This window comes from Chiloscyllium punctatum, chromosome 32 (assembly GCF_047496795.1).
Source record: "Chiloscyllium punctatum isolate Juve2018m chromosome 32, sChiPun1.3, whole genome shotgun sequence".
Lineage (NCBI taxonomy): Eukaryota > Metazoa > Chordata > Chondrichthyes > Orectolobiformes > Hemiscylliidae > Chiloscyllium > Chiloscyllium punctatum.
The window spans coordinates 8,804,906-8,828,616 of NC_092770.1; the positions used below are offsets into that span (position 1 = coordinate 8,804,906).

Sequence of the window (23,711 nt, forward strand, 5' to 3'; positions counted from 1 at the left end):
AAAGCAGGAAACACCAGCAGTGCTTTGGCCGGAGGCTCTAGATGTTACCTTGTACGGTGACGAAACATCTGAAAATGAACCTTTTCAGCTCAGCGAGAAAACCTACATCCAGAACCTCAACCCGAGCTACGAATCTTCTCCAAAACTTGCTGATGTTAGCAAATTTAAATCTGACCCGAAGGTGTATGCTGGCCCGGAGAAATGTTCTTTCTACATACTGATGAGTGATCCTTTTTCACCAAATTTGAGAATTAGCAGATGTTTCATTATTATTCAAAATGTTGTCTCAGTGCTCTGAAGAAATTATACAGAAAGGCAATAATATTAATATTGTGATAAAGCATGCCCACTTAAGTTGCAATATCTTGCTAATTATTTGTCTATTTAATAGATGAATTTTCACTAATCATTTGTCAAACATACTCAAATCAACTTAAAATATTCAGTATTACTAGTGAAGTTGTGGAGAAATCATAGTTGAAATTCTGTTGCAGATTCAACAATTTGGAAAATATCAATTTCAACTTTTTCATGGGGAAATGACTAAATATAAAATAGAAACAGGATAGACCATTTGGCTCCTGAGGTCTGATTTGCCATTCAGTAAGATCATGACTCGTCTGTTTTGTTTCAAATTCCACATTTCCGTCTACCCTGATTTTTAAGCCTTGATTTCCCCTATCTAACAAGAATCTGCCAAACTGTCTTAAAAATACTCAACGACCCTGCCTCAACTACCTTTTCTATTTTGAAGTCGTACAAACTTTTGTCGAGTCATTCACAATTATCAGGAGTCACCCTGTCAGGATAACTAACTTTAAAGCAATGCATCTTTTCCCTCTCCATCTTGTCGAGACCATTCAGAATCTAGGAAACTTTAACCAAGTTGCCTGTCTTCTTTAAACTCCAAGCGAAATAAGCTCAGCCTGTTCAATGTCTCAAGACCACCCCCTTTACCTAGTAAACCTCTGCTAAACTACTTCAAATATATTATACATCTTTCCTTGAATAAGAAGACTAAATCAGCACATACTTCAAGATGTATAACTGAAGTGTAACGTCTTTACGAGTAGAGAAATTGAATGTAAATGTGATAAAGGATAACCACGTTAGTTGCCTTGTTTTTTTTTAAAACAAGCTGTACCTCTGTGTTGATGTTATGGAACTTGTACCAGAATACGTATACCTCACACAGTTCAGAAGTCTGCACTTGTTTTTGTCCTGTCAAAGTGAACAACATACTCTAATCTGCCAAATTTTTTTCAGCCTTCCTGTGTTGCCTTTGAAATGCCTAGCTTTCTTGGTGTCATGTATGAATTTATCTACTATTCTTTTGCTTTACTCATCTAAGTCATTGATGTAAATTTGTTTTTAAAACAAAAAATTGAGGCCTTGTCTCATATCCCTGTAAGACTCCACTATCGGACATCCTGCCAATGACCCACTTGTGCATACGTTTTTCTACCACCCAAACAACCTTCTGTCAATGCTAATATGTTACTCTCTGCATCAGATTTTATTTTCTGCAGTAAACTTTGTGGTACTTTTTTTTAAAATCAAAAGCCTTGTGGCAATTTAGAATTGTACATTTTATAGGCTCCTCTTCATCCACAGCATATTATTCCTTTGTGGAGTTACAATAAGTTTGTGATTTTCCCTTTTGAAGCCATGCTGATATTCCTAATTTTGATTCCAATACTTTCACAATAGCATCAAACTAACTGGCCTATAGCTTCCCATACTGGTCTTCCGACCCTTTCTGAATCAAGCGGGTTATAGTTGCTGCTTTCTAGCTTGATGCAACATTTCCTGACTCTATGGAATTGTGAAAAATTAACACCAATGCATCGACTACCTCAAGAGTCACTTCTCGTTTTAAGCCCTTAAGATGAAATCTATCTGGATCCAAACATTGATCAGCTTTCATTGATCAGCTCTACTATTTGTCTCATGAAAGGATTTTACCAAAATTATATTCTCCTTTCCACTTTGTGACATTATCATACCAACAAACTAGTCATTCTAATGATGATATGATTGTTTGAGGGTATAGGCATCATTAACAAAGAATAGGTCAGTTATGGTGCAGTTTATGGTGCATTTTTAGATTTAAAAATAAACAGCATGTACTATTTGGATGGGCTGACCTCTTCATGCCCAGGATGCAGAGAATGATTACTTGCATGCTGTGGGACAAAATGTTCTGTTCAAGGACCCTGACGTTTGTATCAACATCAGGAAGCGTTTCACTTTTTTTTTGTAATAAAACATTTTAATTGCAATGTCAAACAAAGGATTTCACTTTGAGGGCAGGATCTGGTGACAGATGTGTCCTTTGCTATTCTGCTATCCCTGTGCCTGTAGATAAGGCCTCTCCCTGAAACTGCAGTTGATAACATTAACTCAGAAGGTTTTTGGGGAACGGGGAGAGGAGAGGAGTGTTTGATGTTAGATCTGGAAATACATCTTTAGTAAAGCTGAATGAGGTTTGTTGCAACGTTAAAATCACGGCCCTGGAGGAAAGACTCAACCTGGACTTGACATTTTGGGTGTAATCATTCCTCCACCGCCCCCCCCATTCCTGAGGAGGGATGGTGTCGGGCTTGCTGCGCTCTTCCAGCTCTTGCTTGTCTACTTTGGATTCTCGTTGGAGTTTAATTCGGATAAATGTGAGGTGTTCCACTTTGGGAAAGCAAATCTTAGCAGGACTTATACACTTAATGGTAAGGTCCGAGGGAGTGTTGCGGAGCAGAGAGACCTTGGAGTGCAGGTTCAAAGCTCCTTGACAGTGGAGTTGCAGGTAAACAAAATAGTGAAGATGGCATTTGGTATGCTTTCCTGTATTGGTCAGAGTATTGAGTACATAAGTTGGGAGGTCATGTTGCAGCTGTACAGGACATTGGTTAGGCCACTGGTGGAATATTGCATGCAATTCTGGTCTTCTTCCTGTCGGGAGGATTTGAGCTACAGGGAGAGGTTGGATAGGCTACAGCTGTTTTCCCTGGAGTGTTGGAGGCTGAGGGGTGACCTTATAGAGGTTTATAAAATCATGAGGGCAAAAATATGATAAATAGACAGTCTTTTCCTCGAGTCCAGAACCAGAGGGCATAGGTTTAGGGTGAGAGGGAAAGATATGAAAGAGACATAAGGAGCAACTTTTTCACGCAGAGGGTGGTACGTGTATGGAATGAGCTGCCAGAGGAAATGGTGGAGGCTAGTATAACTGCAACATTTAAAACACATTTGGAAGAGTATATGAATAGGAAGGGTTTGGAGGGATATGGGCCAGGTGCTGGCAGGTAGGACTAGATTGGGTTAGGATATCTGGTTGGCATGGATGAGTTGGACCAAAGACTCAGTTTCTGTGCTGTACATCTCTATGATTCTATCTGCAGACTTTTGTAAAAGCATGGTGCAAAATAAATTACATGGTGGCATCACGTACAATGCGGATGATCACATTTCTAAAACTGAATGTGAAGGTCAGTTGACGTTTGGCTCAAAAAAATCAAGATTCCAAAGCTAGTGTGTCTAGGGTCTACTGTTGAATACAGAGAAACCTTGATTAAATGACATTCAATTATCTGAATTTCAGATTATCCGGCAAGATCGCAAGGTCCTGATGCTTGGCTAAACTGCGTTATCCAGTATTCGATTGCCTGAACAAAATACTCCCTGCCTGTGTTGTTCGGAAAATCAAGGTTCCTCTGTACATGGATGCCCATTGCAAACTAAAACAGATTTCCTAAGTCTGCAATGGAGTTGCGGCAAAAATGATATTTCATCTGTATTCAAAATTCAAAAGTTATTATGGAACAGGAAACATGGCAATCATCTCCTCAATTGGTGTCAACATAGTGGGGTCTTACGGTGCAATGGCATATACCTATCTGAGAGGCCAGAGCATCCAGGTTCAAGTCCCATCTGCCTGGGAGGTGTGCCATATTATGTCCAGCAGGTTGATAAAGTAACTGGGAATCCTACCAACATATCTGGCTGCCTTTGCAACCCTTGCTTACTCAGAGTCAGTGTATTGTGTATAGGAATTGGGAGGTCATGTTGCAGCATAAACGCATTAATTGGGTGACTTTCTGAATACTGTGTTCAATTTTGGTCTCCCTGCTATAGGGAGGATGTTGTGAAACTTGAAAGGGTTCAGAAAGATTTACAAGGATGTTGCCAGGTTTGGAGGTTTGAGCTATCGGGAGAGGCTGAATAGGCTGGGGCTGTTTTCGCTGGAGTGTTGGAGGCTGAGGGGTGACCATATAGATGTTTATAAAATCATGAGGGCCATGTTTAGAGTAAATAGACAAAAGTCTTTTTTTCCCAGGGTGAAGTACTCCAAAACAAGAGGGCATTGGATTAAGGTGAGAGGGGAAAGATTTAAAAGGGATCTAAGGGATAACGTTTTCACATAGAGGATGGTGCATGAATGGAATGAGATGCCAGAGGAAGTGGTGGAGGCTGGTACCATTACAACATTTAAAAGGCAACTGGTTGGGTATATGAATCGGAAGGGGTTAGAGGGATATGCTGGCAAATGGGAATAGGTCAGTTTAGGATATCGGGTCAGCATGGATGAGTTGGACCGAAGGGACTGTTTCCATGCCGTACATCTCTGAGTCTATGACAGATATAAACCCCCACCCAAACTGTATGCCACAATTCCAGGGATGAAAATTATTACTTGCTCAAAACTTTTTGTAACTGAAAATCTCTTAATTGTTCAGCACATCTAATCTTCCAGCTTAAACAATGTACAAATTGATTAATTTTATAACTATTTTGACTGTTGGTGCGTGCTGTGTCTCTCAGCTGCCCTTGTGCTCAAGTCCTATTATAACAAAGTTTCAAAGTGAGATATCTTGTATAATATGAATAAATTTTATAAATCTGGCAGATGGTAACTAGGTCAGGGTTCTAACATTTTCTGTCTTGGTTGTCCTTTCCAGTCCTGTTGCAAATACTCCCTCTCCAAACTAATCACCAGAATTTTTTTCCCCAAGAACATGTTATCCCTGAAATCACCAATTTTGTTTTAATTGCAAATTTTCCTTTTTCTTTAGTATGGGAGTAAAGTTGTGAAATGTAACAGCTTTTTGTGGAAATTGAATGCTCTCGACCAAATACAAAAATTGCTATCCATGGTGTCAAACTTTCCACTCTCTTGTCAACTACCTTTTAGCATTCCTTTTAAAAAAAATTTCAATGAATACATTTTGAATTTCCAGTGCGGCTATTTTTTTTGATTAGATTTTATTCTGAACTGACGTTGCATGGCATGTTCTTAGAAGTACAGCTAATCTAGCTTTGTTTGCCACAAACTAATCAATGGGAACATTCTTTGGTCATCAAGTCCTGCTGTGGATTCAACCCTAAAGCTTCTGATACGGATATATAAAATTGAGGGATAGATAGGGTGGATAGTTGGAGTCATTTCCCAGGGTAGAAATGTCAAATATTAGGGAGCATAGTTTTAGGTGAGACGGGGAAAGTATTCAAAGGAGATGTGCAAGGCAAATCTTTGAGGTTGGCGGTGCCTGGCATGTACTGCCAGGAGGTGATATAAACATGTACAGTAGCAGCATTGGAGGCATTTAGTCACATCCGTGAACAGGCAAGGAATAGAGGGATACGGGCCATCTGCAGGCAGATTGGATTAGTTTACATTGGCATCATGGTTGGCACAGGCATGATGGGCTGAAGGGCCTGTGCTGTTCTATGTACTGGCCCAGAGACAATGATCTCCCAAACCAAAGCTTGCCCTTAAAGGGGAAAGCTTTGCTGCTGTGTAGGAGCAATTTTTCTCAAATGGGGAAGATGCTTAGGAGAGAAAATTTAACATATCAGATCCTTTCTGATGAAGGGTCACTGCATTCAAAACAAAAAAAAATTAACTTTGCTTTCATCCCACAGATGCTGAGTTTGCCAGCAATTTCTGTTTTTATTTCTGATCTCTAGTATTCACAGTTCTTTGATTATAACATTTCACATTACTGGTTGACCGTCAGAATAGGGTGTCGGGGATCGGGATGAATATATTCAGCTTAAGACTCACTTGTATCCATCCGAATGAAAGAAAATGACTCGCGCCACACAAGCCTTGAGTTATTGACTGCTTTATTAGTGAGCTCACGGGGAGAGACAAGTCGACCTAATGGTCACAAGTCACTCTGAAGAGACACAGACTTGTGAGGTTATATTGGTTACAATCATTTAACAATTAGCAAACTGTTAATTGAACTATAATGAGTAAGTGGGCAATTGGCTCAGTCACTAGCCCCGGTCACATAGCTGTCTGGACAGTGCTGGTTAGTAGTTGACAAGCAATGTTAGTATTACAATAGATTCTTGTAAAAGAAGAACATTCCCATGACGTGAAAGAGTTCGCTATCAGGTGCTTGTACAGCTAGAAGGTCAGCCACCTCACTGTGCCTGGGAACGTACAAGCAGACACTTAAAATGAAAATTAAAATGGATTCCAGGCTTTAATATGTGACAAAATGGCTGCTTGAGTTATAACAAATCTCCCACACAGGTTAAACATGTATAGTGGGGTTGGAATGCAAAGGAATATCTGTCAAATGGTGGAAAGCAGAAGAGGTGGTAATGACTAGAATAAATGACACAAAGTAAGTCTAGGATGGTGTAAATGGAACTGGTAGAATCATTATCAATCATTGATCTCTGAAGAAATTGGGACAGATGTCATAAGCTGCAAATTGCTGAAGCTAGTGTTTCCCCAGCATTTCATCTTTCATAGAATCGCTACAGCGTGGAAGCAGGTCATTTAGCCCATTGAGTCGACACCAACCCTTCAAAGAGCAACCCACCCAGTACAGCACAGGTGTAGAACATAGAACGTAGAACAGTACAGCACAGAACAGGCCCTTCAGCCCACGATATTGTGCCGACCATTGACAGGTAAGGTAAACCTAAATGTACGAACCCTCAAATTTCTGTGACCATATGCATGTCCAGCAGTCTCTTATATATCCCCAATGACTTTGCTTCCACAACTGCTGCTGGCAATGCATTCCATACTCTCACAACTCTCTGCATAAAGAACGCGCCTCTGACATTCCCTCTATACTTTCCGCCAAACAGCTTAAAACTATGACCCGTCGTGTTAACAATTTCTGCCCTGGGAAAAAGTCTCTGGCTATCAACTCTATTTATGCTTCTCATTATCTTGTACACCTCAATGAGGTCCCCTCTCTTCCTTCTTTTTTCCAATGAAAAAAGTCCAAGCTCAGTCAACCTCTCTTTGTAAGATAAGCCCTCCATTCCAGGCAGCATCCTGGTAAACTTCCTCTGAACCCTCTCCAAAGCATCCACATCTTTCCTATAATAGGACGACCAGAACTGGACACAGTATTCCAAGTGCGGTCTAACCAAAGTTTTATAGAGCTGCAACAAGATCTCACAGCTCTTAAACTCAATCCCCCTGTTAATGAAAGCCAAAACACCATATGCTTTCTTAACAACCCTGTCCACTTGGGTGGCAATTTTAAGGGATCTATGTACCTGCACACTCCAAGAATCCTGTCTTTAATCCTGTACTCAAATTTCAAGTTCAACCTTCCAAAATGCATCACTTCGCATTTATCCAGGTTGAACTCCGTCTATCACCTCAGCCCATCTCTGCATCCTGTCAATGTCACGCTGCAGCCTACAACGATCCTCTATACTGTTTGGTCAGGATGAATCATCGAACCCAGAACAGACCTGACCCAGTTGGTGATGACTTTAGACAGGAATTTAAGATCCACATTCAACAGTGAAATTAGTATTTAATTTCTAAGTTCTTCCCTGTTCCCCCCTTGTACATGAGGATGATGATATCTTTCCTCATGGATTCACACATGCTACCTGCTAGAAGTGTACTGTCATACACCTCCAGATCTTGGCCAATCAAGTCCCAAAGTGCTGAAAACAACTCAACCCATCACCTGTCACTTCCAGGAATTTTATTCTTTTCAAAGGATTCAAGGACCTTCGTCAGCTCTTTCAAAAATAACAGCTGTTCCAGCCTCTCCTGCTTGCTGTCGTCTAAGACCTCTTGTGATAGCGTGGCCTCCCAATCGTTCCTATCCTCCATCTGTGGGCTTCATATCATTCAGCCTGGCATTAAAGGATTTGCTGATCCTTAGGATGTCAAACTGAGATGACGTTACTGAGCCATTTTCTTCCTTCAGGCTGCTAATTACAGAGCACATCTCATCCTGCTTCATGCTGCAGACCCTGGATCCGAAGATTATCTCCAAGATAACTGGAGGGCCCCAAGGCAAAGAGCGACACTTGCTGGATCTTCACCTCTTGAAGATCCTCCTTGACACATTATTACACATCTCTGAAGCACACATATATTTTGTGGGGTAACACAGACTTAAGACACTCTACACTCACTACACACACATACACACTCTCTCACACTCACAACCCCCCAATCCAGACAGACACACACAAACACAAAGACCCACGTGCACACATATATTTTGTGGGGTGAATTTGTACTTGTAAAGTTACATTGTACTTTGGTCAAAAACTGCACGAATTCATGTATAACTCTGATATCTCACTTTTTAGATTAGAACCAATCTAAACATCATGGCATAGACAGAGAACACAGGGGGCTAACACCTTCAACCTATTGTTTAGCTTACACCAATTGTTACAGTTAACCTGAGAATGCAACTTTAAAAAAAAAGGTTTTGTGATTTACACACGAAGGAAGTGAAACTATCATGGTATTCGAACAGATGAAAGACACAACAGACAATCAAGGTATTTTTCAATGTATAATTTCAGTTACATCACACTGTAAATTTTTGCTATAAATTCTGTGCCTTAGAATTGTGTCCTCCACAACCACCTGATGAAGGAGCGTCGCTCCGAAAACTAGTGCTTCCAATCAAACCTGTTGGACTATAACCTGGTGTTGTATGATTTTTAACTTTGTACACCCCAGACCAACACCGGCATCTCCAAATCTGAAGCAAGTGGGATTTGAACTAAATATTTGGCTCCATTGAAGATGACAGTAGCATAAAGGTTTCGAAAGCACATTCGCTACCTCTGTCTCAGTCTCTGACCGAAGTGGAAAGTCATTATGAACAGACGATATAGAGTTAAAAGCTCAGGTCGTTGTCTAATAGTAAGATTGTAACTGATGTGATTCTACCTCCAGCCCATTGATTGACAGTTCCAGCTCCCAGGGCTCACCCAAAGGCCGTCGCAAAACGAGTTACGTAAAGTGGACTAGCGTCGCAAAACAGCTCTTGATTTGGTGGGTCGGAAACCCCGTCCGTTCTTTTTACAGCAGCTCCGCTCAGCAGAGACGGGTGAGTAGTGGATTGGGGGGAAAAATCGATTGATATTTACCGAGGAGAGAGAAAAAAAAGTAATAACCCGCTGCTAATCGGCTCGTGTCGTTTTCTTCATTTTAGGAAGATGCCCGCTAAAGGTCCTTTGCAGTCGGTCCAGGTTTTTGGGCGAAAGGTGAGGCACGGATTGCACGGCCCGCGTGGGCTGTGTGTGGGTCCTGGGCCTTGGCGGTTGGAGCCGGCTCCTGGTACCCGGGGAGGAGGGGCGTCGCGTGACCCCCCGGGGTCCAGGGCCCGGGTTCTAAATTCGAATCTCAGCCCGGATCGCCACGTTCCATTCCCCCCCAGGCTGCTCGTGCTCCAGGTACCACTTGGGCCCAAGGCTATTCAAGCTGCATGGGCCGATCTGAAGTGTGTAAGCCGAGAGTAAACGGCTCGTCAGTCTGCCCTGGGGGGCCTTTTGGCCCCGGCGATTGGAGCAAGGCCTGCAGGAGGCAACGGCCTGTCGTTCTGATCACATCCAGGGCCTTCACAATCGACGGGGTGAGGGGAAGCCGAATCTCATTTTGCAATCATGTACCGCTAAACGTGTATATTTTAAAGACACTCTTCCTGTCGCTGCGAGACGATCCTTATTTTGAGATGGTATACATATATGTACTATATGGAATAGAGTCAAACAGCATAGGAACAGGTCCTTCGGTCCAACTTGTCCACGCCGACCAAGTTTTCCAAACTAAACTAGTCCCGTTTGCCAGTATTTTGTCCGTATCCCTCTAAGCCTATCGTATTCACATACCTTAAATGTTATAACAATACCTGCATCTACCACTTCCTCTGGCAGTTCATTCCACACACGGACAACCGTCTGAAAAAGTTGCCCTTCATGTCCCTTTTAAATCTTGCTTCTCTCACCCTCTAGTTTTGAGCTGCCCTGCCCTCGAGAAAGATATTTGTTATTCATGCCCCTCACGATTTTGTAAACCTGTATAGAAAAATGTCCCTGCCTATCTAGACTCTCCCTATAAGTCAAATCTTCAGTCTTACTAACATCCTTGTAAATCTTTTTTCTTGTGGAGATGTGGTACTGGAAAAACGCAGCAAGTCAGGCAGCATCCGAGTAGGAGAGTGGATGTTTCGGGCATAAGCACTTCATCAGAAATCTTATGGAGGGATGTCTGGGTTGGAGTGTTTCAGTTACAAAGAGAGACTAAAATGCTGTGGTGGTTCTGTTTGGAGCCGATGGAGATGATATTGACGTACAGAGTTGTGAGGGGCATTAATAGGGGAGACAAGAGACTTTGCCTCTGAGTAGAGCAGTCAATACCTAGGATGAAGATTTATGGTGAAGGGCAAGAGGATTAGAGGGGATTCAAGGTATTTTTGGTAGGAACCGAACTCTCTGTCTGTAGGGCAGTAGAGACAGAAAGTCAACATTTAAGAAATAGTCAGATGATCACTTCATCAGTGTTCCATGCATAGTTCAGAATAAATGTTGGATTTGTCTTTTTATGAAGCATGCATCCACTTGAAGACTGCTATTAAAATGTTATGGCAAAGTCAGAGCCATTTCACAAACAGGCACTTTGGTCCACAATGTTGTGCCGAGGATTAAACCTAATGTAAAATAAAATAATTTGACTTACGCACCCCTCAATTCACTGCTATCCATGTTAATGTTTGGCAGTGGCTTAAATGTCCCTAATGATTCTGCTTCCACCGCCACCGCTGGCAACGCATTCCATGCATTCACAACTCTGTGTGAAGAATTTTCCTCTGGTGTCCCCTCTATACCTTTCTCCTAATAGCTTAAAACTATGGCCCCTTGTGCCAACCAGTCCTGCCCTGGGGAAAAGTCTGCGGCTACTGACTCTATCCGTGTGGGTAGAGTGGGTGGCTCAGTGGTTAGCACTGCTGCCTCACAGCGCCAGAGTCCCAGGTTCAATTCCAGCCTTGGGCGACTGTGTGGAGTTTGCACGTTCTCCCCGTGTCTGCATGGGTTTCCTCCGGGTGGTCTGGTTTCCTCCCACAGTCCAAAGATGTGCAGGTCAGGTAAATTGTCTATAGTGTTAGGTGCGTTTGTCAGAGGAAATGGCTCTGGGTGGGTTAATCTTCGGAGGGTCGGTGTGAACTTGTTGGGCCGAAGGGAATCCAAACTAATCTAACCATGCCTCTCATTATCTTGTATACCTTGATCAGGTCACCTCTCTTCCCCCTTCTCCAGAGAGAAAAGTCCGAGCTTAGTCAATCTCTCTTCATAAGTTTTGATTTGGAGATGCTGGTGTTGGAGTGGGGTGTACAAAGCTAAAAATCACACAACACTAGGTTATTGTTCAACAGGTTTAATATAGCTATGAATTTATTGCTATAAATTCTGTGTCTTATAATTGTGTTCTCTACAACCACCTGATGAAGGAGCAGCGCTCTGAAAGCTAGTGTTTCCAGTTAAACTTGTTGGACGATAACCTGGGGTTGTGTGGTTTTTCAACTCTCTTGATAAGGCAAGCCCTCCAGTCCAGGCAGCATCCTGGTAAACCTTCTTTGCACCCTGTCCAAAGCTTCTGTATCTTTCCTGTAGTAGGGCGACCAGAACTGGACACAATATTCCAAGTGTGGTCACACCAGGGACTTGTAGAGCTGAGGCAAAACCTCACGGCTCTTAAACTTGATCCCCCAGTTAATGAAAGCTAAAACACCATATGCTTTCTTAACAACCCACTTGGGTGACAACTTTGAGGGATCTATGTACTTGAACACCAAGATCCCTCTGTTCCTCCACACTGCCAAGAATCCTATATTCAGCATTCAAGTTCGACCTTCCAAAATGCATCATTTCACATTTATCCAGGTTGAATACCATCTGTCATTCCTCAGCCCAGTTCTGCATCCTGTCTATGTCGCACATTTGAAGAAATAATTCTACTCATGTTTACTGGCCCTGTTCCAATATCCCTTCAGGACCATTTCCTTCATCCAGCTATCCAATCTTGAATGTTCATATGGTTTTTAATTCTGGAAGTGAATTTCACTGCTCTGATGAAGCCGTTTCTCCTTGAGCCAATTTGCGCTCTCTCTCTGTGCGCGTGTGTCTGTCTGTCTCTCTGTTTCTCACAATACTCTGAACAGAAAGAGCTTCCAGTGTAAATCCCAAGAAACAGTGCTAACCACTCCCTGTCACTTTGGGCAAAACAACTGTTAACTTTGTCTGTTTTTTCACTGTAATTATAATGTTTTATTTAGTTTGCTCTATGCTCCCTTGAAATTCCTTAAGCATCTTTGTCCCTTTTGAAATCCATGCTAACGACTTCTATTTTCTCATGAGATATAACATTGCATTTTTTTTACTGGGGTACCAGGGACACAATGGTTAGAGCTGATTCCTTGCAGTTCCCCATATCTGTGTTTGATTCCATCCTTGGATGACTGTTTGTGAGCAGTTTGTACATTTTCCTTGTGTCAGCGTGGGTTTCCTCTGGTTTTCTCCCACCGACCAAAATGTGCAGGTTAGGTGGATTGGCCAAGCTAAATTGCCCTGTAATGTGCAGGGATATGCAGACTCTGCATTAGCCATGGTTAGTGTGGGGTTAGAGGGATCTGGTAAAAGAGTGGGTCTGAGTGGGATAATGTTCGAGGATCATTGCAGACTGTAGGGATTCTACAATTCTACAGCCTGATGTGTTTGTCCTCATTTCACTTAACTGACATGTTTAAAATTTTCTGTCCTAATATCAATTGTTACCAGTATCCTGTGGAAAAGCTGACATGTAAATGTTCTACGTGTTTTTGTAGAAAACAGCAACTGCTGTTGCCCACTGCAAACGAGGAAATGGTCTTATCAAAGTGAATGGAAGGCCTCTGGAACAGATTGAGCCAAGAACTTTGCAGTACAAAGTAAGTACAGTTTCATTTGGAATGATCTGTATCCACTTATCCTGTAGGGTTTATGTGTGCATGTTTTTGTATGTATTTGGACCTATCATGATGTATCAACAGCTTGTAGACTTTGCTTTTGGTAGTTAAGTACAATGGAACCCATTTTGAGATTTACGACAAACTCATTAAGTTGACTTTGCTCGTAACCCAAACAAATCAGGAAAACCCAGCACTTTGTGGGTAGCTCAGTGGTTAGAACTTATGCCTCTCAGTGCCAGGGACCTGAGTTCAGTTCCACACTTGGGTGACTTGAGTTTGCAAATTCTTTGTGTCAGCGTGGGTTTTCTCCAGGTGCTCCGGTTTCCTCCTCCAGTCCAAAGACGTGCAGATTAGGTGGATTGGCAATGCTAAATTACCCATAGTGTGCAGGCTAGATGGATTAACCACGGGAAACGTATGGTTACAGGGATAAGGTATTGGGGTGGGGTGCTCTTTGAACGGTCGATGTGGGCTCGATGGGCCAAATGGCCTGCTTTCACACTAGGGATTCTATGACTTGTCCTTTGAAATGAGGATTTGAATCCACAACCTTTTTTTAAGTGAAGTCCTAACTTCTGGAGGATCTTGCTGTACCTCATACTTGGTGCAAGAATGACAATATAGCTCCTTGAGATTTGTTATCAATCCATGTTAAAGTCATAAACTGATGGAGGTTTGTTTCAAAGTATGTCGCCTTTCTACTTCTGTAAGTTACTCTCTGGAAGTATATTAGCACTTACTGACAGGACGGAGGATATTGTTCGGAGGTAGGATCTATTGAAAAGATGAACCTGCTGTAAGTTTGCTTGCTAAGCTGGTGGATTTGTTCTCAGACATTTGGTCACCATGCTAGGTGACATCATTGAGCCTCTGGTGAAGGGCTGGGTGTTCTGTCCTGCTTGTTATATATCTGTCCCGGTTTGTTGTGGTAGGTGTTATCATTTTCGGTTCTGTTTCTGAGAGGTCGGTAAATGGGGTCCAAATTTATGTTTGGTAGTGGATTTCCAGTTTGAATGCCAGGCCTCTAGAAGTTCCTGTGCCTGTCTTTGCTCAGCCTGCCCAGGATGGATGTATTGTCCCAGTCGAACTGGTGTCCCTCTTTGTCTGTATGTGTGGATACCAGTGATAGTTAGTCATGTCTTTTGACAGCTAGTTGGTGCTGATGTAACCTCTTGGCTAGCCTCCTGCCCGTTTGTCCAGTGTGATATTGCAGCACAGTATTTCGTATATGTCGTTCGTTCTGCTGATCGTTGGTATGGGGTCCTTCAACTTCTGCAGGATCTGTTTCAGTGTGGTGGTAGGTTGGGCTTACGTGATGCCTCAGGGCTGGGATAGTTTACTCATCCTCTGAGATGTCTTTGGTGTATGGCTAGACTCTCTGGGTGTGTTGTGTCTTCCTGCTTAGGTCTGTTGAGCAGGAGTCAGCATCAACTTTCAGCCCTGTCCTTTTCTGCAGTAGTATTAATTTCTATCAATTATACGTTCTCACTAGACCCTTGGATTTTAACTAATTCAGGGAGACGTCTTGCGACTTCCTCTGAAGACAGGCATAAAGTACTTCTCTGCTACTTCTCTGTTTACACGCCCCACCATGCTGGGGTGGCATGGTGACTCAGTGGTTAGCACTGCTGCTTCACAGCATCAGGGACCCAGGCTCAATTCCAGCCTCAGGTGACTGCATGGAGCTTGCACATTTTCCCCATGTTTGGGTGGGTTTCCTCCAGGTGCTCCAGTTTCCTCCCACAGACCAAAGATGTGTAGGTCAGGTGAATTGGCCAGCCCATAGTGTTAGGTGCATTATTCAGAGGGAAATGGGTCTGTGTGTGTTTCTCTTTGGAGGGTCGGTGTAGACTTGTTGGGCTGAAGGGCCTGTTTCCACACTGTAGGGAATCTAATCTAATCAAAATTCTCTGGTCATTGCCTGTAATGGACTGAAATTTGTCTTTTCTAATCTTTTGCTTTTCACATACCTTTTGTTTACATTTAGAAACATAAAGACTATTTTACATTCATATTCTATTTCTTTACCAAATTTTAGTTCTCCTTTGCTGAATGGTAAAGTTCTCCCAATTCTCAGGCTTACAACATGTTTTAATAAGTTTATTAGCTTCCTCCTTTGATATAATACTATCTTTAACTTCTCTTTTTAGACATGGTACTCTTCCTTTTCCTGTATTTTTAACCTAAAGGAATGTGTGCTTTTGGAATGACTTATTATGTTTGGCACTGAAAAGTTGATTTTAAAATTGTAATTTTCTTCCTTTCTTACAGTTGTTGGAACCCGTTTTACTGTTGGGCAAGGAAAGATTCGCTGGAGTCGACATCAGAGTTCGTGTGAAGGGTGGTGGTCATGTAGCCCAAATCTATGGTAAATAACATGGCCTTATGTATACTAGCATGTTAAGAGTCTTGTATGGCTAGTTCCTACTTTCAAGTCAGATTGCTCGGAAACAAATGACCAAAACAACATCAAAACATAAATAGGAACAGGATTAGGCTATATGACCCCTCAAGCTTGCTCTGCCATTCAATCAATCTCAATACCCTAATCCTATCCTCTCCCCATATCCCTTGATCCCTTTAGTATTAAGAGATGGCTAAAGGGATCTTCATCTCAAACATACAATATTTCAGCCTTAACCAATTTCTGTAGTCATGAATTCCACAGACTTACCTCTCTCTGGGTGAAGAAATTCTGAATTCTATATATTATAGGTTTCTATGAGATCTCCCTCATTCTTCTAAACACCCGAGAATTCAATCCGAACCACCTCTATCTCTCCTCATATGATAGTCATGCTATCTTCGGAATCAATTTGGTATATCTTTGTTGCACTCCCTCTACGGCAAGAGTATCCTTTCTCAGATATGGAGACCAAACCTATTCCAGTTGTCTTCACCACTGCTCTATATAATTGCACAAGGCATCCTTGTTCCTGTCCTTGAATACTTAACAAAACTCTTCCTTCTCCCTTCTGTCAATTGCTGTCTCTTGAAGAAGGGAATATTTAAAGTTAATCTTTACTGACATTCTACAAGCACATTAGGGAGCAATTGGTCATGTGGTTGGAAGTGAGAAAGAACTCTCGATTGCAGGAAGATATTACTAAGCTGATCGGGTGGTCAGAAAGGCAGTCAAATGGATTCCATTTAGGCAATTGTGAGGCAATCCATTTGAAAATGGGAAACAAGATGAATACCTTATAAGTAGGACAATGATAAAGTGCAGTGGAATAAAGTACCTTGATAGGCAAAAGTGAGGACTGCAGATGCTGGAAACCAGAGTGGTGCTGGAAAAGCACAGCAGGTCAGGCAGCATCTGAGAAGCAGGAAAATCGACGTTTCGGGCGAAAGCCCTTCATCAGAAATCAAGGTGGCAGGCCAATTCGATAAGATGGTGAAAAGGGTATTTGGGATATCTTACTATATTAGCATAGGAATAAAATGTAGAGGCAGGAAAATTGTGTTTGAAAGGTATATGGACAAAGTTAGAATATGTATAATTCTGTTCACTGCATTACTAGAAATATGGACTGAGGAGTGGCAGATGGAGCTTAATTTAGGTAAACATTAGGTGCTGCATTTTGGAAAGGCAAATCAGGGTTGCAATTATATACTTAATGGGGTCCTGGGGGATGTTGCTGAATAAAGAGACCTTGGAGTGCAGGTTCATAGTTCTTTGAAAGTGGAGTTGTAGGTAGACAAGGATAGTGAAGAAGGCATTCGATATGCTTTCCTTTATTGGTCAGAGTATTGATTATAGGAGTTGGGGCGAAATATTGTGACTGTACGGGACATTTGGTTAGGCCACTTTTGGAATATTGCGTGCAATTCTGGTCTCCCTCCTATAGGAAGGATGTTGTGAAACTTGCAAAAGTTCAGAAAAAATTTACAAGGATGTTGGCGGGTTTGAGGATTTGAACTATAGGGAGAGGCTGAATAGGCTGGGCCTGTTTTCAGAGAGCATCGCAGGCTGAGGGGTCACCTTATAGAGGCTTATAAAGTCATGAAATGAACACATTTTCCCTGGGCTGAGGGAATCCAGAACCAGAGGGTATAGGTTTAAGGTGAGAGGGGAAAGATACAAAAGGGACCTAAGGGGCAACTTTTTCACGCAGAGGGTGGTGCATGTATGGAATGAACTGCCAGAGTGTGTGGTGGAGGCTGGTACAATTACAATATTTAAAAGGCACCTGGATGGTACGGGGAACTTGATTATCTGGTATTTGGTTATCCGAATTTTGAATTATCTGGACAAGATCACAAGGTCCTGATGCTTGGCTAAACTGTGTTATCCAAACATTCAAGTATCCAAACAAAATACTCCATCCCCCTGTTGTTCGGATAATCGAGGTTCTTCTGTAAATGAATGGGAAGGGTTTAGAGGGATATCGGCTAACTGCTGGCAAATGGGACTAGATTGATTTAGGATATCTGACCGAATTGACGAGTTGGACCAAAGGGTCTATTTTCATGCTATACATCTCCAATTTAATCATATAGTCATGGAGAAGATGCAGGGGAGATTTATCAGAATATTTTCAGGTATAAAGTATTTTAATTGAGGGAAAATCATATGGGTTTGTGATCTTTAGAACAGAGGAAATTGTAGGGAGATTTATTTGAGACCTAAATATATTTGATTGGAAGGAGCTATTTCCCATAAGAGATAGGAATTGAGGGCATAAATCTAAGGTAGTTGCTAGAAGAGTTTGAGATCGTCCACAATTTATTGCATGAAAGGGTGGTAAAACTATCAAACTATAGAGGTCTCTGTTGTTAGAGAGAGAGACAGCTGGTGGTGGGTCACCATACCTCAAGGAAGGGTGGAGGTTGAGGAGAATTCTTTGTGGTTACCTCAGCTTTGTGGGAATTAAACCTACGCTGTTGATGTCACTTCATTACAAACCAGCCGCCCAGTCAACTGAGTTAAACTGACTGTAATTTAAAAAATTTAGAAGTGCCCATCAGCCGTGATTAAATGGCAGAGTGGACACGATGGGCTGAATGGCCTTGCTTCTTTTTTCTGGTTTTCTAAGAGACCAAGGAGCTTCAGAAGAGGAAATAACTGGACAGGGTCTCCTGCTCCGATTTCTTATGACCTTGAGTTAAAAGCATGGTAGTATGTTAGCTAAACGAGCTGAATTTCTTCCCTTCCTTTGATCCTAAATACCAGCACCCAAACTGAGGTGCACACTGAGCACAACACGTAGGAGTAAGTGATTCTGTATCCTTGTACAACTTTTTGATGTATAATATGGTTGGGTTTTTCTCTTTGCAGCTATCCGTCAATCCATTTCCAAAGCATTGGTGGCATATTACCAGAAATGTAAGTTTTTGATAGATTTTTACTTTAATTTGTTTTCTGTCATTCTCTTTGTTACTTTTATTCAAAATTACAAAATGTTACTTTTCAGATGTAGATGAAGCCTCTAAGAAGGAAATTAAGGACATCCTCATACAGTATGACAGGACCTTGTTGGTTGCTGATCCACGCCGTTGTGAGGCCAAGAAATTTGGTGGACCTGGTGCCCGTGCACGCTACCAGAAATCTTACCGTTAAATCCTTCAGTTAAATTTGGCAAATAAATTTGTGACTGTCACATACTGACTGTTTGGTCTTTCTAAATTGTTGTTTACAGTGTGGATTAATTGATGATGCATCTCACTATATTGTCTTAATATGCCAGTGATGAAAAAATTTAACTTCACAGACGAAAGCCATTTCAATGCAGGTTTTAAGACTACCTATCCAATTAAAGTTTGCTTACATTCATGAAAGTCACATTTTTTAAGTTAATCTTCGGTTTTCCGGTAGGAATCAGAGCAATATTCCTTAAGACATTTCTCACTTTAAAGTCAGTCTAAAGGATAAAATACTGTATCATACTTGTACAGTACTGTGCATTCATAGCTGAAACAACCTGCAAACTAAAATACTAGCTCTTAAAGAAATACTGTATAAGCTGAGGGAAAAAACATTGTAGGCTGTGGAGAAAGAGCAGGGATTAGAACTATGTTTAGTTGGATAACTATTCGAGTGCCATCACAAATTGCTTGATTGTAATTAGAATTGCACAAATGCATTTGTTTGCATTCATTGATGAGCCCTTCCCCTTTTGGTAAAATCCAATATATATTTGTGATGCAAGTATTACAAAGCCATGGGCTGTTTCATGCTTTAAATTTACAGGTACTATCAGAAGAATGACAACTTTATGATTACCATGTTAAAAGAACATGCAGTTGCTGTCCATTTTATGCTGTGTAACTGTGAGAACTTGTATCCTTCCTGTTGCTCCTCTTTTACCCATTTCTGGCTTGCTTCCAAAGATCAGAAGAACTGCATTGATTAGTATTTTTTCTTTTTGATTGGTAATTTTCTCTTTTTGGCCTATACAGTAGACATTCTTTCTTTTAAAATGTGGTGCTGGAAAAACATAGCAGGCCAGGCAGCATCCGAGGAGCAGGAGAATAGACGTTTCGGGTATAAGCCCTTAGGCTTATGCCCGAAACGTCGATTCTCCTCCTCGGATGCTGCCTGGCCTGCTGTGTTTTTTCCAGCACCATATTTTTCAACTCTGGTCTCCAGCATCTGCAGTCCTCACTTTCTCCTTTCGTGTAACTTCACTAAATTTCCATCTGCTAATGCTGTCAGTCCAATTAATGGCTGACTTCTGAAACTGGATTTTTGGACTGTAGCTGATACTCTTGTATCACTTCTGTTTCTTCCACTGGGACATGTTTAGGTTCTGCTCAGATATTTCTTCAGATAAAGTCAGTTGTAGTGTCTGTTTGAAGTCCAGTGAGCTTCAGATAGTAGGTGCTTTTTCATAGTTACATTATTAATCCCACATACCAAATGGTCTCTCAGTATCTCATTAAAGATAAAACCAAAGTCACATGCCTCTGCCAGTTGTCTTAACCTAATCAAAAATGTTAATTATGGATTCCCCGGTTCTTGAATTCATGAGAAAAACTAATAGCTTCTCGAATTCGAAGAGGCTTGGGATTGTAATATGTCTTAACTAAATCCGTCCACTTTTGAAAGGTTTTAGAAAGTAGTGCCTCAGCGCAAGCTAGACACCCAACAACTGACAAAACTGTAGGTCCACCACCAGTCTGAAGAATTACTCAGTGCTTTTTATCTGTCCCACTATCATTTGCCCAAATGAGTCAAGCTTCTGAAATAATTGCATGAAGCCAGAAATGTTTTCCCCAATTCAAAGACTACTGTTGTGAGTGAATTTCTTCAGGCGTTCTCTCGCCACCATTTAAATAACTACAGAAGCAAGTATCCCATCACCAAGTCATTGCTATATTTACATATGGAGAGTCATTGACACTGATCCATCTTTAGAGTGCACAGAATGTCTGACACTCCTTATCTGTCAGCCAGGGCTCCCAATTTGGAGCTGATTAACAGCCCCCATCTTGGAACTTAGTATTAGATTAGATTACTTACAGTGTGGAAACAGGCCCTTCGGCCCAACAAGTCCACACAGCCCCGCCGAAGCGTACCCACCCATACCCCTACATCTACATCGACCACTTACCTAACACTACGGGCAATTTAGCATAGCCAATTCACCTGACCTGCACATCTTTGGACTGTGGGAGGAAACCGGAGCACCCGGAGGAAACCCACGCAGACACGGGGAGAACGTGCAAACTCCACACAGTCAGTCGCCTGAGGCGGGAATTGAACCCGGGTCTCCGGCGCTGTGAGGCAGCAGTGCTATGAAGTCCACCTTCTATGAAGTCCACCTGGCTGACCTTGTTACAATCACGGCACACTTATACTCCAACCCCCTTGAAAAAGGGCCAACATTACGTTAGCTCTCCTTATCTGGACGGGCTGCTTTTTGGTTAAAAAGCTACTGGTAGGTCTAAGTGGGCCTAGGTGAATACTGGGCTTTGTTGAGTCTGAGCAGTGGGAGAAAATGAGGACTGCAGATGCTGGGGATCAGAGCTTAAAAATGTGTTGCTGGAAAAGCGCAGCAGGTCAGGCAGCATCAAAGGCGAAGGGGAATCAACGCTTCGGGCATAAGCCTGAAGAAGGGCTTATGCCGGAAACGTCGATTCTTCTTCTCCTTTGATGCTGCCTGACCTGCTGTGCTTTTCCAACAACACATTTTTCAGCCCTAATGGTATTATCACTAGAATATTAATCCAGCAACTCAGCTAATGGCTCTGGGGAACTGGGTTTAAATTCTGCAATGGTGGAATTTGAGTTCAACAAAGAGTTTAATGACCATGAAGCCATTGTCAAGAAAACCCACCTGGTTCCTTAAGAGAATCTGTCTTCCTTACCTGGCCTGACCTACATGTGACTTCAGACCCACTGCAGTGTGGTTGACTCTTAAGTAAATCTTAATTAGGGATAAGCAATAAGTGCTTGCCAAGCTAGAGATACCCAAATCCTGAAAGTGAATAAAAGTCAATGGAGTGGTATGCTCCTGTCAGATCCTGGAGCAGGCAATTTGTCTGCAGGAAGCACATCCAGCTGCAGCTCATCTCTGACCATGGCATCACAACTGGATCTGCTGTAAAGCAGAGTTTGGCAAAGTCCAAAAGAACAATTGTGATTGTGACTCTAGTCAGGGCACAGATAGGTGTTTGTGTGGCTGCAAGTGAGACTCCAAGATGTTGTGTTGCCCCTCCAATGGCAGGGTCAAGGACGTGTCGGAACAAATTGTGTAACGAGGTCTGTAGGCAGAGTTTTAAACTAAATAGTGGAAGGGTGCTAAGTTTAATTGCATGGGAACTTAGAAAATCAAGGAGAAGCTATATTTGCAGGTTAGTGGTGGAACTGATGATCACCAGGAAATGAAAGGAAGGGAAGGGACGCAATATGTGAATGTCATACTGTACCAAGGAAATATAAAAATGTAGAGTTTTGATAATAGAACAAACTTAAAGGCTTTGTATCTTAATGCACAAAGCATTTAGATTAAGGTCCTAAACTCTAAGAGACTTGTCATTGGAGTTTCATGGTAAAAACAATGATTTCCTCTGCTCTGAAGCTCTTCAACCATGTTGTGAAACAAACTCGGTACCACAGTCACATTTGCTTCCTCAGTGCATGCCTCCGTAACCAACTCATCCAACACGGACTCCAGACCACCTTTAAACCAGCAGAGTTCGGACCCGAACAGCACAAACAGTACAGACTACAGATTCAAAAACACCAGCAATAGTTCTCCTTCAAGATCCACCGCTCCACGCTTGCAGCAATGCGCCGACACCTAACCTCTCTCCAGTCAGCCCTGCCCCAGCTGAGGGCCACACTATCTCAGCATTGCAAAGGACCCACTCTGTACTACATCTTCAGGAGAATTCATACTCTCAACAAACAGTATTTCAATTCCATCTCAAACATCAAAAGCTAAGTACAACAAACTTTTATCCACCCACCTCCATAACCAGCGCTCCTCAAACATTCCAGAAGATTCCCCTGGCCTCGGAAACGCCATTAGCCATGCGGCTGACGCTGCTACTACCCCCATGCTGAGTGATGATGTCACTTCCGCCCCCATCATGGACACTCCCACAGCCACTTCAGGCCCTCACATCGTTGCTGATGCCACATGCTCAGTGACTCCCGCCACCCCTTCTGCCATGATCACCACCACTTCCGCCTCCACCAGCGCCACTCACCTGCATTCTGCTGACACGCCCCCCCACAGACCCCACTGTCACTATCCCCACACCCCAGAACCCCGAGGGCAACATTACCCCAGCTCATGCCTCCACCCCCATTCCCCCCACCATCACACCCACTCCAGGTACTGGCTCCGACCCCACTCCCAGCTCCACACCCACACCAGATCACAGCTCCTGCCACGGCCAAGTTTTCACCATCCCTCCAGACCTCCCACTCACTGAGGACGATGAATTTAATACGCATCAATGAATTTAATACGCGACGTGACATCGAACAATTCTTCCGTCACCTCCGCCTCCGAGCTTACTTTCACAATCAGGACTCCCATCCACCTTCCGAGGACCCCTTCGCCCACTCCAACACACTGCATCCACCTGGACACCCCGCGCTGGCCTATTACCTGCCCTCGACCTCTTCATTTCCAACTGCCGCTGGGACATTAACCGCCTCAACCTGTCGTCCCCCCTCCCCCACTCCAACCTCTCACCCTCACAACGCGCAGCCCTCCAATCCCTCTGCTCCAATCCCAACCTTACCATTAAGCCAGCGGATAAAGGGGGCACAGTGGTAGTCTGGCGCACTGACCTCTACACCGCTGAAGCCAAACGCCAACTCGAGGACACCTCTTCCTACTGCTCCCTCGACCATGATCCCACCCCCCCATCACCAAACCATTATCTCCCAGACCATACAGAACCTCATCAGCTCAGGAGATCTCCCACCCACAGCTTCCAACCTCATAGTCCAGGAACCCCGCACTGCCCGGTTCTACCTCCTTCCCAAGATCCACAAGCCTCCTCCAAGAC

At 42.8% G+C, this 23,711-nt stretch overlaps 1 protein-coding gene across 1 annotated transcript; it reads left to right on the forward strand.

Moving 5' to 3' along the window:
• Positions 1–9,229: 9,229 nt before the first annotated feature.
• Positions 9,230–18,841, forward strand: rps16 (ribosomal protein S16). The gene is made up of 6 exons (XM_072551602.1): positions 9,230–9,344; positions 9,450–9,501; positions 13,116–13,217; positions 15,510–15,606; positions 18,520–18,567; positions 18,656–18,841. The coding sequence occupies exons 2-6, from the start codon at positions 9,454–9,456 to the stop codon at positions 18,799–18,801; spliced, it is 441 nt and encodes a 146-aa protein (XP_072407703.1). The 5' UTR covers positions 9,230–9,344; positions 9,450–9,453; the 3' UTR covers positions 18,802–18,841.
• Positions 18,842–23,711: the final 4,870 nt, after the last annotated feature.